The following is a 12,416-nucleotide window of genomic DNA, read 5'->3' as shown; positions in this document are numbered from 1 at the left end:
CTAATTATAAAGTTAATTAGTTTCTGATTTGTTATCAGTGAAGCCATGTTGGTGTCAGAGCCTGAGACTGGAGACTTGGACTCACACAAGTCTTTCAAGACTTTCCTGTAATTCACAAAAAAATAGGACACAGGACCTTCCTTTCACAACTATGTGGCAAGGCTTGACTCACAATACTTGCAGTCTTGCAGATTTTTAGTGATTGAACATTTTTTTTATGATGAATCCCCTACTAAAAGACCAATTTTCTAATTGCTGTTCTATTGGTGCAATAAAGCAGTGGTATAAACTGGACTTACAACCAAGCATAAAGACATCATCCAAAATGGCAACACTGTGGTTTGAAGGAATAATACCACATTTAATATGCAAGTAAACGTCGAACTGATGAATAATAGGCTTTAGAGGACTATTAATGTATGCTGCTGTGATTTTATTGAAGGCTTTTCTTTAGAGTCAGTGTAATAAAATTGGCCAAGAAGCATTATGACCGTATTCATTCATTCGTTCAGTAAGATCAAAAACAACCATGCAAATAAACCAAATAGTGTTTTAACTTCATACAATAAGCTAAAAACAGTCATGTACAAGAACAAATGTACATTCTTACAACAGGTGCAAGTATACTATTTAACTATACTATAACTGCGTGGCTTTGTTTGCTGTAATAATGTTATGTTACAAATGTGTATATATAATGCTTTACCTTAGCTAAAAATCTGTATCGCTGATAGATTGACTACTGGCTTAAATGCGATGCTATATCCATAGGAATTAGTTAGTGAAAGGTCATTTTAAGCAGATTTCAGGTTGAAACTCTGGGTTAAAGGAGAGTCACCTTGAAAATACCAAACACCTTGCAGTACAGCCCTCTTGTGAAGTTTGGATGTTATGTACAGATACTATCTACGAAAGTAGAAATAAACCAACATAATAACACCTCACTGTTGCAGTGTTCACATATTTGATTCAATTTGTGAGTTTAGAGCTGCTCTCATGTAACTCCTGAAAGAAATAAAAACTGTGTATTTCCGATTTAATGGTCGAGACATATAAATATCTAGACACGCACAACACGTCTTTAAACCAGTAGTGCTCAGTGTACCAGACTGAAAACAAGGCATTAATCCTAACTTACATTTCTCTATAAGATTCAGTGGCAGGCGTCCCTGTTTGCAGCTGAACCAGTTGAACTCTCACCCATGATTCACGACAGTGTAGCGTCTGGCAGCGCGCCACATTAATCGCCAGGGTAATGGGAAGACAGGCCTATTGACCAGTAGACCAATAGGACAGAGGTGCAGGACATACAAATCAAAGCTGTCAAGCCTCATATTGACCAAACTGTCCCCAGGAAGCAAGATTCATTTTGTTGTGTGACGGGGGTTGAGTGAAAAAAGTTACAGGGATTTGATTCAGCTCAGACCAAAATAAAGCTTGAATATGTATGAAAAGGGCAGGACTCCAATTGGTAGTTTAATCCTTTAGATAATCCCCCACAGTGTCTAAATAAATGTGGTGTCTGTGTTTCTACTTTTCCACTGAGTGCTTTTTCACTCATGCATATATTTACAGGGTGGAGGTTCAGTGGTGCAGCGGGTAAGTGATGAAGGTGTCTGCAGTGTTGACTTGTTGATGGTTTGGGAATAAATGTGCTCTTCTGTCTTTCTTGCCAGTCTCCATTACGAACTGTCCAGTAGTGAAGAAAAATGTAATGTACAGGCCAGAGTTTACACACCGGTAATGCTCACAGCATCAGCAGACCTTCCCAAGAGTTGTAAATCAGATTATCGTGCCTGTATTTTGAAGTGTTTTGTGCATCAAGTATGCTGTACACTGCTGCCCATTAAATCTTCCGCTGTGTGACGGGAACAAGTGGTCCGCTGCCCCATTACTGAATTGATCTTACAGTTGAAGCGCCATTCTTCATCTGTTTTTGGTAATAAGCTTTATTGGCAGCTGATACATCAAAAATAAATGAACTTCATTCACAGGAGCAGACCTCTCCTTCACAGCGGCTGTATTTTTCAAATATTACCACTTCTATAAAACAGGGAGAAATATTGTTTACTGTCTCTATATGGTTCATTGTGGGGATCAAAAAGCTGTGATGAATTAGCACTTTGCTGGAAGAAGTTTCACAAGCAATCAATGAAATGCAGTTTTAGGAAATAACTAACTTTACACGGGGAAGTGAATGATACCACATATTGGCAGCACTCCATAGGCCTGTTACACCTATTCACCGTAATAATGACTTAGGTGCAAATAATCAAATGAATGAAGGCTAACTTCAATCAAGCTGCTTCCATCTCAGGGTCCTTCTGTTGTGAATGCTGGATCAATGCCACACAGCCATGACTCACTCGTACACTTGAGTACTTGAAATGTTATTAGTAACACCTGCACTTTTCCTACAACCCGTGTGAAGATATTTTTTCCAATTATAGAACTGTTTATCTTTCTTTCATGTCCCTGAGACTTTTCCTTAAAGAAAGCCTGGATTTGAAAATGTCACATTTGAACGTAATAGATATACCAGTTCTGATTTCACATATAACAATATTCAAAGAAATCAAGAGTTCTGATGTCCATTCACTTAACTTTTGCAAACAGAAGCTTGCCATATTGTGTGGTGAGACTGAAATGTTAGACTAAGATTTATAGATACCAACCAAACAACCACCAATAACACAAACATCATTAGCCTTCTAACACATTGTTAAAGGGTTTATTGTTAATCTGGGAACTACTTTGCCATTTATTTACAAGCCCAGTGCTTTTAGTACAGGAGTGGGCAGTGACTGTCCCCTTGTGGGCAGAGAAGTGAACATCTTATTGGTGTGTTAGGGGCATAATGTGTTGGGTCACAGGTTCTCACTGCTGAGTCAAATTGTGTTGGTTTTTTTGAAGGCTAAACAACTCACCTGACAATTATTCAACCTACCCCCATATTCAAGCCTGATGAATTATTATTAATTCTGAAAATGTCATTACTAGAATAATAATAATGGCCTTTGTGATTTTAATAGTGCTGCAATTGACTCTTATTTTCATTATCAATGAACCTGCTTAATTATTACTCTGTTCAGTCAGATATTGAAGAACATGCATCCTAGTTTCTCTCAGGCCAAGGTTATGTCTTTATTCCTATAAAACAGAATAGAATAGAAATCACTTTACTTGAAGAGGCTGAAAAGTATTTTTCTATGGAACACAAACTTCTATTTTCTTGCATTAAAAACCACTTGACTGATTAATTATTGATGATTCATCGTTGCAGCCCTACATTTCATACACCATTTCGTTCACCATGTATTTACCAGTAAGTGTTCATATGCAACTACAGTAAGCTAATGATACAAAGCAGAAATTCTTAGTAGAGGACCACTATTATTTTAAAGTTTACCTGGTAACAGTAGAGGCAATCGCCCCACACATGTACCTGCGTTTCTGCATTAGAATAGTCTGAATCATTTAACAGTCTCTCTGTCGGTAAATCCACTTTTCCTCTGGGGAATTGGAGCGCGTGATGTGCACGGACGTGCAGCCTGTTATCGACCGGGGGATTTTGATTATTGGCAACATGTCACGCGTGTGTGAAGCGACGAGACGCAGGAGCAGTCCGGGGCGATACAATAACACCAGTAAGGCTTTATCATATATAACGTGTTTTTACACATAAACCCAACAGAAAACTGGCGTATTTCGCGTTTCAGCCTAACATCATTCAGGGTTTTATTTGTTGTTTCATTTTACGCTGTCGTTGCTATTTTGTGTTCGCCTGTAGCGATGATAGCTGTGTAAGATGCAATACGGACTCATATCGGTATTAATGTCCTGCGTATTTACCACAGCCTTTACCCTACAGTCTGTAGTGACTATCTGGATTCCCTTATCTGAACCTAATTGTCGTTATTGAACCAGGCGATCTATGGATCTATAGGAGATGCAATTGTGGACATCATATTTAGTGTTAGTCCATCAATACAATTACATCAGTGTCTAATTTATGGTAGGTATTGATGAATAGATAGATAGATAGATAGATAGATAGATAGATAGATAGATAGATAGATAGATAGATAGATAGATAGATAGATAGATAGATAGATAGATAGATAGATAGATAGATAGATAGATAGATAGATAGATAGATAGATAGATAGATAGATAGATAGATAGATAGATAGATAGATAGATAGATAGATAGATAGATAGATAGATAGATAGATAGATAGATAGATAGATAGATAGATAGATAGATAGATAGATAGATAGAAGTGTTCTATTAACAACCATATGTATTTGGTAACAGTAGATCAAATACAGCATTCAATAGGCTACACTGTAAGGACAAATCCCAAGAAAGAGTTAGATATTTGTTTCTAGGGCAGAGTCATTCATGCCATTGTGGATCAACAGAGCAAAGTTTTAATAACAGTGTGCCAGATTTGCTAAATAAATGGATTCTTTCTTTATCAGGTGACTAGCTGGATTTGCTGATCAATGGTGCCTTCGGATGCTCATGGAGAGCTGTAAACAAGATTGAGTTAACAGAGAAGGGACCTCTCAGCCTACTATTTAAAGGAAAGAAGTCACTAAAGGCTGAACTTATGAGGACACTGGGTTTTTAACACAGCTGTGTGCTGTTCTGTAAGTATTATATGAGATATTTTCTGGTAAAATGCACACAATTTAACTGTACACTATTTAGTTTTGGCATGCAACTGATCACTAGTTTCTTCATCGATTCATCTGCCCATTAGTTTCTCGATTTTTTTTAAACCTTCTATATACCATGCCTTTGAAAATTTCCCAGAACCCAGAGGCCACAGCTGTAACACATGGTAAAATACAATACAATTAATTTTCATTATGATCTGTATCTATGATTGATTTTGGTGTAGAATTACTCCTCCATAAACCAGAGTAATTGTATTTTAAACTGGGCTCTACTTAGCACACAATACATTATTGTTATTATTATTATTGTAAACCATTTAAATGTCAGCACATCACAAGCGAGACATGGCTAATGTATTTTCAAAATACAAATGTTCTTGTTTTTATTTGACTGATTATCTTATCATCCAATAGCTTCATTTCTAGTTTCTGAATCATCATGAATCTTTTATGTCTAGAAGGAAAAAGTGTCACTCAGTCGATATCACAGCTTCCTACAACACAATCCAGTGTAAATCTCTGCTGTTTCCTTTAATTCCCTCTGAAGAAAGGTCCAGGTGGGAAGCCTAAGCCACCCAGAGGCAGAGCTATGGGCTGCGGGGGGAGCAGGACCGATGCTCTGGAGCCTCGGTACCTGGAGAGCTGGACCAAGGAGACAGAGTCCACATGGCTGACCAGCACCGACACTGACATCCCCCTGTCCTCCATCCAGAGCATCCCCTCCGAAAACTCAGAGGCTGGCTTTGCTTCGGAGAAAACAATCACCCCTGGTAAGGAAAAGGAATTAGAGTTGAGTGGTTGGATACATGAATACTTAATTGGTCTCGTAACGTAGAACAGGCGGTCATTAAACTGCTGAACAAAGGAATAATACTATTTGAGTTGTATGAATAAGTGCTTAGTTAGGCTCCCACTGCAGAGTATGGTATATGTAATATACCAATCCAATGTTTCTGTTTAATTTTGAATGTTTGTTAAAAGAAGCAGTGGTTTTTATTTTGTTGGGCTGAAAATGTGCTTGTGTTTATTTTAACACTAGGCACTAGGCTAGTAATTGGACTGGATTCTGAATGAATGGGCTTCCTAACACTCTAAACATCAAAGTGAAGTATGACACTTATGTGTTATCTATACACTTTTATCCATACGGAAAATGTTTTTTCCTCGTGACGTCAAACATTTTTCAAGGTTTTTCACGGCTGTTACAAACAACAAGCCACTGTGCACACGTAAAATGGAAAAGGAAATTGAAAAACTGTTGTAGTGCCCCTCATGCTGTAGCTCAGGATTATGTACGACCCAAGGAGGCGCAGCAAACCATTTATAAACCTTCTTTCTCTTGGGGCTCAGTTAGTCCCCACATACAGCTCAGAAACAAATGCATCCCACTATCATTCTGCTGTTCTTCTTCTTCTTGTTATTCAGTAAATTGCGGGTGCGCTTTTTTTGAGGCAGGGAGGTAATTAATCAGTAAATGCACATAATAGGCTACATCAAAAGCAACCATGCTGAGACAGGACTTGGCTCTCATGGCAACAGATACAGCTGTTGTTGAATGAAGGCCGAGGAGCCTTGATGTAATTGTGAAGGCAATTCAGTCAAGGTCCACTCAGAGGAGATAAAACAGATCCAGAATTGGCCAAATAAATCAGCAACAAAGCTTATATTAAACAGTTGTGTCACTATAATGTAACATAAATATGAATTTGTAGTATGAAGTGGTTATATTGAACATTAACTGTACATTTTCTTTAAAAAGTCTTTGTTCTGTTTGTGTTCGCAGTCCCTAAACAGCCTGAATATTTACTGAAGTTCACACATAGCTAAGGAAGCTGTACATCCATAAAATGCCGTCATCCAGATCATTTAACACACGCTTGACATGCACACCCAATACCGCTCCTGAGTGATATTCAGAGCATTTCCATTATTCATGACACTTCACACTGTAGTCAGATTAGTTCAGTGGTGGCAGTAATGCACCTGTAAGCCATCAGAAAGCTCAGACCTGTGACTAATGCAGTGAGATTTACAAACTACACATTTCTACACTACAGGAATTATAAGTAGTGGGATATCATAACAGTTATATTGGCAAAACTGAAATATACCATTCCCTGGATATTTTGAAAAAAAAAGCTGAAAGTGGGCGTTTCAGATTTATAAATAACAGTTATCATGGAGCACAATCCCCTGATTACTGTATAAGAGATCCAGTAACAATTAATCAGCTTTGTTATTTATCTAATTTACAAACATGGCACTGTTTCAGCTCTTGAATTTCTACATATTCCAGATAATGTCTCAGAAATTGTTAATGTTATGTCAGCATTATTTATCATGTTGAAAAGTATAAGCTCCCTTCTGTTTGCTTTTTAATTTGAATCCCTCTTCCATATTATAATATCCATGCCATTAAATGGATGTTAATATTTGTGTTAATAAGTCCTATCAGGAAACAGGAAATCCAGTGTGAAGGTTACTGATTAACCCACATATCCTGGATTGTAAAGCAAGCTGAGGTTTTGTTTTGTTCCAGTTCCAGATTTCTTCGAGGAGGGCCTCCCTCTTCCTGCTCAGGCGTATCTAAAGGTCTGCTCGGCCGTGTCTGAAGCCAGTCTGAGCGACGTGAAGCCCGGCAGCCCACCTGCTATACTGGGCTCTCCACCCAAAGAGGGGGTGATACTGTCGTCCGGCACCACAGTGCAGCGCAGAAGCGTGCTACACACTGAAGAGATTGTAAGACTCTCCACAAATGTAGAATATGTCAATGCACTTTTCCTTGTGTATCAAAGTATTGCATTGTGGGAGACTAGTATTCAACAGGTGTGAAGAATACAACCATCCAAGGTGTTGTATACCACTTTATGTCCTGCTTTTTGCTGGAGCTGAAACAGTGAGTGATCAAATTAGAAATTCAGCAGCAATCTTTTTAGTATTTTAAAAAGGAAACATTTCCTGGTTTCAGTTTCTCAAATATGGAACTGTTGATGCTTCTCTTGATCAAGCCTGATTAATTGATACATATTTTACATAAGTTAACATAACAGTAACTTAGTAACTATGTCAGAATGTGGTCCCGTCTCTGTGCTGAGTCCATAAATGATCAGATTACATTTTAGAGTCTCTTACTTACGCAATCTCCGATCCAAACAAATTCACAATCTTTACAGCAAACTTGGTGTAGTATTTTAATATATCATGTTTTGTTCTTCCTTCGTGGTTCATCATCAGACTAAATGGCAGGACAATCGGATGTCAACCAAGCAGGTGACCATCACAGTGACGCAGAGCATCCATCAGGTGGACAAGAACGGGAAGGTGAAGAAGTCCCTCACCACCTACGAGGTTATGAAACCCTCGGAAAGCCTCAAACAGGTGAACACAGAAAACACCTGAGAGCGGGGGGGACTGGAAGAAGCCCAACAAAAAGCACGGAAGTGACAGTGTGAACGGATGGAGACTTTGTTTCAAATCTGATGGCGGATTTTCTTCTTTAAAAGTATACACTGTATCATGTTATGCTATGGTTACAACATTGACATGTAAAACTGTAGGTTAGTCATAGAAAACACAAAACATGACAGTACATACTGTATCAGACCCAAAAAAAAAAGAGAGGGACAGGAAATATTTTTTGGGCAAATGTTGGAATTTCTCAAGTGACCTACAATCTAAAAAAGCCTTCTCATCAACATTTTAGGATGCTTTGAGGACAGTGGGAAACATTGTCCTCTCCATTGAGTCGTTTTGTACAGAAAGGTGTTAGATTTTCTTATCTTGTAATTTCTTGTTAAATAAATTAAAGGAAAACATTGATGGTCCTTGATTTATATGACTTATAATCTTTATATATTCAAGGAAAATACTAAAGCAAGGGATAAGCATATTGGCACTTTACATATGCATGTTTTGGGTTGGCCACAGAATAAACTTTATATACAGCCTGTGGGATTGAAGCATACTCTCTGGCAGATGGCATTTTTGCGAGCAAATCCACAAACATTTGCGATTTCAGTGTCTACGCAGTCTTTGGGGATTCTGAGCAGCTCTGAGGTCAGCTTTGGGTTGAAAGTGTGTGTATCTGTTTTTGATGGTCATAATTTATTTGTCCGGATCTGAACAAAGGCTCCTCTTTCTCCATCCACTCTTCCATGCAGAAGTCTGGGAAGAAGAAACTGATTTCTCTTCGTGCCGACTCAATGGAATCTGAAGAGGAATGATAAGAAAACAAAGCCATTTAAGAACTCCGTAATCAGTATATGTGATTTGACAGCTTGTGATAACACCAAAAGCGTGTGTGTGTGTGTGTTTTGTTGCTTACGGGAAATGGGCTTTGCATACTGTATGTAAATGCATGACACTCCTTATTCCTCCTACCTGAGCCATGAGTTGTGTTTCGTGTGTCTGTGAGTCCAAACTGGCCCCTGATAGACTCGGGCGCAGTGTATCTGGCTCTGAAAACTCTGGTTGGTCCCATCAGTTCCCTCCAGTGACGTATGGCATCCTCTCTGGCTAAAAGGTACGCTCGCATCGGACCGCTGTGGGAAATCAAAACACCAACTTTGAGAAGTCATGAATCAAAGGCAATTATCACGCCAAACCATACCCTGCTCTGTGTAGACATACAATTTGAACACTGAATGCTTTCCATGCTTCAACAGAGGGGGCAAAAATTGACTCCTGGCACAAATCCAATCTATCCACTCCAAAAACCTCCTGGGAGGAGCATGTCCATGAATTCATATTGGTGTTTTAATTTTAGCTCAACAATGCCGACTGGACCTGGGCTCCGGATGCGTTCTAATGTCTTCAATAACACTGACAGCATCCAGAGAAAGGTTGCTTTGGCAACTACCAATTGACTGCTGCGAGGGCACAATAATGACAATGTGTTTACGAGGGACCATTTGCAAATCAGAGGAGCTCACGTGGATCTTTTGCCAGCGGGCTACATGGTGACTTTCATGAATATTGCTCCAGGGCTGTTATCTGCTGATAATTTAAACTCCTGTTGTGAAGTTTCAGTAAATGATTCATTGCTGAGCATAAAATTAGAGCGGGTTAATTGGTATGGGATTTATAAGTCGCTATTATTCCGTTTGAAATGCAACAGACTCGTCTTAAACAAAGTAAGTCATCCCTGTCATGGTTTAGAAATACACACATAATGGCTTACCTGGACATGAATTCAACCAGTCTTTGGTAGAAGAATCGCTCTATGAAGTAAAACAGAGCTTTATCAATTTTCAACTCTTTATAAAACTATTTAACTGTGCAAAACCATTCTTCGCTGTCTGACTTTAATGAAAGATATTGTACAGTTATCATCTTTTAGAGAAGAGGTTGTTTCAGTTTTTACTTCTCAGTGTGTGGGCGAAACAGCATACAATGAATCACTTGTTTTGACCTAGATGCAGTGCTGGGAGAAGTGCTCAAATACTTTCTTCTTTTTTTTTTTTTACATTACCAGGTTCTTATTAGAGATGCATTAATATGTGCAGGAACAGAACATTTTAATTGCTTTATATATTAAAACTTTGAAGAATATATCTTGATTGGGATTTAAAAGGTATTTAGATAATAGGTCTGCCAAAAAACACTGCTGGCTAAATTGTGTGGTCGGATGGAATCACAACAACAGTATTTTGCTCATTTGTATCGTCGTATGCACACCTGAATGTTCAGCGTAAAACCTCTCAGAGTCCTGTCTCCTCCACGAGAGGTCTTTGCGTTGAACAATGACAAAGTTGTTGTCCAGGATTCTCTGATGGAGAGCCTGAAGGATAAAATGTTGTTTATATCTTGTTGTACCATACTGTAGCTGATGAAGACAATATCCTACACCTACATTTTTCTGGATCAAAACTGTAAACAAGCTTGAAGGACTTGAGTTGCATATTATCTGCAGGTATTAGAGCTGGTAGGGGGTGATACTTAAAAAAATACCCAACTATTCTGATACAAGAGTTCCTTCTCCTCCTTTTCCTCCTTATAATTAGGATGACAACAAGTGGTCTAATTTCTAGAACGTTAAATAGGGAACTTCCACTTTCATTGCTTTGAGGCCTCCGGGCTTGTGAACCTATCAAGAAGCCAATGGAGCTTCTTCCAATGTCTAAATCTTAGGGAAAAACTAAATAAGCCACATAAAATAACCTCACAGTATTACTTTTTTACACAATTTTGTAGACACTCAATTGGACAGTTGTGACATATGCATGTTTTGATTATGTTGTGTCCATATTTTGTAGGGGGGGGGGGAACGTTACAGCTATTTATTTTGAGGAGGAGGGAGCTAAAATAATATGCAGAGGCCTTAATGTTCATATGCTATCTCGGTTCACTCTCGAAGACTAACATGACAGCAATAGCCCTTTCAAGTAAAGATATGGATAAAACTGCTTAAGTAGGGGTGACCATTGTATAACATTTGAGACAATTAAATAAAAGTTAAAACACCACTAACAGACTCTCACCTCCAACATCACAGGATGAGCCACAGCATCTGGTTTGATGACCGCCAGGGTGAGCTGCAGCACTTTGGACAGGCGGCGAGCTGTGAGGAACATCGTCTGCAGAAACGATAGATATCATAGATTCCCTAAAACATTAGTGAGTACATTTTGTCTAGCTGAGGAAATTAAGCATTACCTCACGAGGTTGCAGCTTCAAATGTTCAAAATGAAACCAAGACATGCTATGTAAACAACATAAGCAACTACGTATTTCTTTTTGAATTTATGCTCATGCTGATTAACCACAATAAAACAGTTAAAGTATAAATATTGCCCCCTTCCATACTTGCAGATAATGTGATAGTTACCAGCTTTTTGTCCAAAACAGTCAGTTTGAAGAGAACAGACCAGCCGCCATATTGGAGCAAATATAAACTCGTCACTTCAATATTCAGTCTAAACTCGCTGGCTGTAAATGCAAATACTTTCGAAATGTCTTTTTACAATACGTGCTGAAATATTTACGTGTTTTTAACGTAAATGCGTTAAGATATAATAATGTTATTTCCAATAAATGACTCCATGCACCGGTCAGTCCGCCCCGTATTAGTGTCCCCGGAAACTAAATCAACACACAATGTTCCTACTGTATACAAACTCATAAACAATTATCAGTTGATGTCCATCTGGTTCCTATAAATATGCTGTGTTTGTTTTGCATCCATTTAAGAGTTCAGTGCAGTTTTAAGACAAAGATAAAATAAAAACTAATCATTATTACAACACAACACTAAACATATTATGTCCTTTAAACTGTTTAAATGATAATTTTACTAAATAATACGTTTTGGGTTTTTTTTGGCCATTTCATATGCAATGGATTCGTCCTTTAATTTGAACAAGTGCTCTCTGTGGATGAACTATGAATCTTCAAAAAAGTGAATGGAATTGTCCTGTTTCAATGTCTCTTTTAATATCAAGTACAGTGAATTTAAATCTTGAATGTCCCTTAGATTGCCTCATTAAGGGCATTAAAGGGAAGTTCCCTAAAAGCTTCACATTTCAAACAATAAAACTAAGTATAGTGAAATGTAAATGTGGATAATGGCTGAACCACTGATGAATTGTTACTCTCTAAGCTGACAGTCTCTTGGGAGAGACCGCAACACGACAGCTACAAGCCGGGAATGTGATCAATGTGGGAGATCAGACATACAGTATGAGTTACAAACAGGGAGCACATTCCAGCAATGCAAAATGGCCACACCCTTG

General features: G+C 38.3%; 2 protein-coding genes across 4 annotated transcripts in view; one reads left to right on the top strand and one right to left on the bottom strand.

The window, feature by feature from the left end:
* The window catches only part of baalcb (BAALC binder of MAP3K1 and KLF4 b), a 72,656-nt gene extending 64,047 nt beyond the window's left edge, over nucleotides 1–8,609 (top strand). Inside the window, exons 1-5 of one of the 2 annotated variants that reach the window (XM_063901691.1) lie at nucleotides 3,419–3,647; nucleotides 4,486–4,656; nucleotides 5,234–5,456; nucleotides 7,226–7,425; nucleotides 7,921–8,609. In XM_063901691.1, the coding sequence (XP_063757761.1) occupies nucleotides 5,276–5,456; nucleotides 7,226–7,425; nucleotides 7,921–8,085 (546 nt within the window). In that variant the 5' untranslated portion in view covers nucleotides 3,419–3,647; nucleotides 4,486–4,656; nucleotides 5,234–5,275 and the 3' untranslated portion in view covers nucleotides 8,086–8,609. Of the gene's footprint in view, nucleotides 1–3,418; nucleotides 3,648–4,485; nucleotides 4,657–5,233; nucleotides 5,457–7,225; nucleotides 7,426–7,920 lie in introns of those variants that run through there. The other variant, XM_063901690.1, reaches the window with a different exon arrangement.
* nme6 (NME/NM23 nucleoside diphosphate kinase 6) lies at nucleotides 7,864–11,771 on the bottom strand. Of its 2 annotated transcripts, none has more exons than XM_063901689.1 (6): nucleotides 11,513–11,771; nucleotides 11,166–11,290; nucleotides 10,363–10,465; nucleotides 9,866–9,905; nucleotides 9,067–9,227; nucleotides 7,864–8,895 (listed from the first exon to the last, which is right to left on the bottom strand). In XM_063901689.1, the coding sequence occupies exons 2-6, from the start codon at nucleotides 11,256–11,258 to the stop codon at nucleotides 8,744–8,746; spliced, it is 549 nt and encodes a 182-aa protein (XP_063757759.1). In that variant the 5' UTR covers nucleotides 11,259–11,290; nucleotides 11,513–11,771; the 3' UTR covers nucleotides 7,864–8,743. The 2 variants fall into 2 exon arrangements, with proteins under 2 accessions (XP_063757759.1, XP_063757758.1); XM_063901688.1 differs by having other exon boundaries at nucleotides 11,166–11,261.
* Between the last annotated feature and the right edge of the window lie 645 nt (nucleotides 11,772–12,416).

The sequence above is a fragment of the Eleginops maclovinus genome, chromosome 15, assembly GCF_036324505.1.
Source record: "Eleginops maclovinus isolate JMC-PN-2008 ecotype Puerto Natales chromosome 15, JC_Emac_rtc_rv5, whole genome shotgun sequence".
In the NCBI taxonomy this organism is placed as follows: domain Eukaryota; kingdom Metazoa; phylum Chordata; class Actinopteri; order Perciformes; family Eleginopidae; genus Eleginops; species Eleginops maclovinus.
This window is presented reverse-complemented; position numbering and strand designations above follow the sequence as displayed.

Excerpts from the sequence above, each read along its gene's own strand:
- nme6 (XM_063901689.1), bottom strand. The coding sequence starts at position 11,258 with ATGTTCCTCACAGCTCGCCGCCTGTCCAAAGTGCTGCAGCTCACCCTG. Across the intron at positions 10,466-11,165 it reads CTCATCCTGTGATGTTGGAG|GCTCTCCATCAGAGAATCCT; the intron begins GTGAGAGTCTGT and ends TTTATCCTTCAG. Across the intron at positions 9,906-10,362 it reads GTTTTACGCTGAACATTCAG|AGCGATTCTTCTACCAAAGA; the intron begins GTGTGCATACGA and ends TTTACTTCATAG.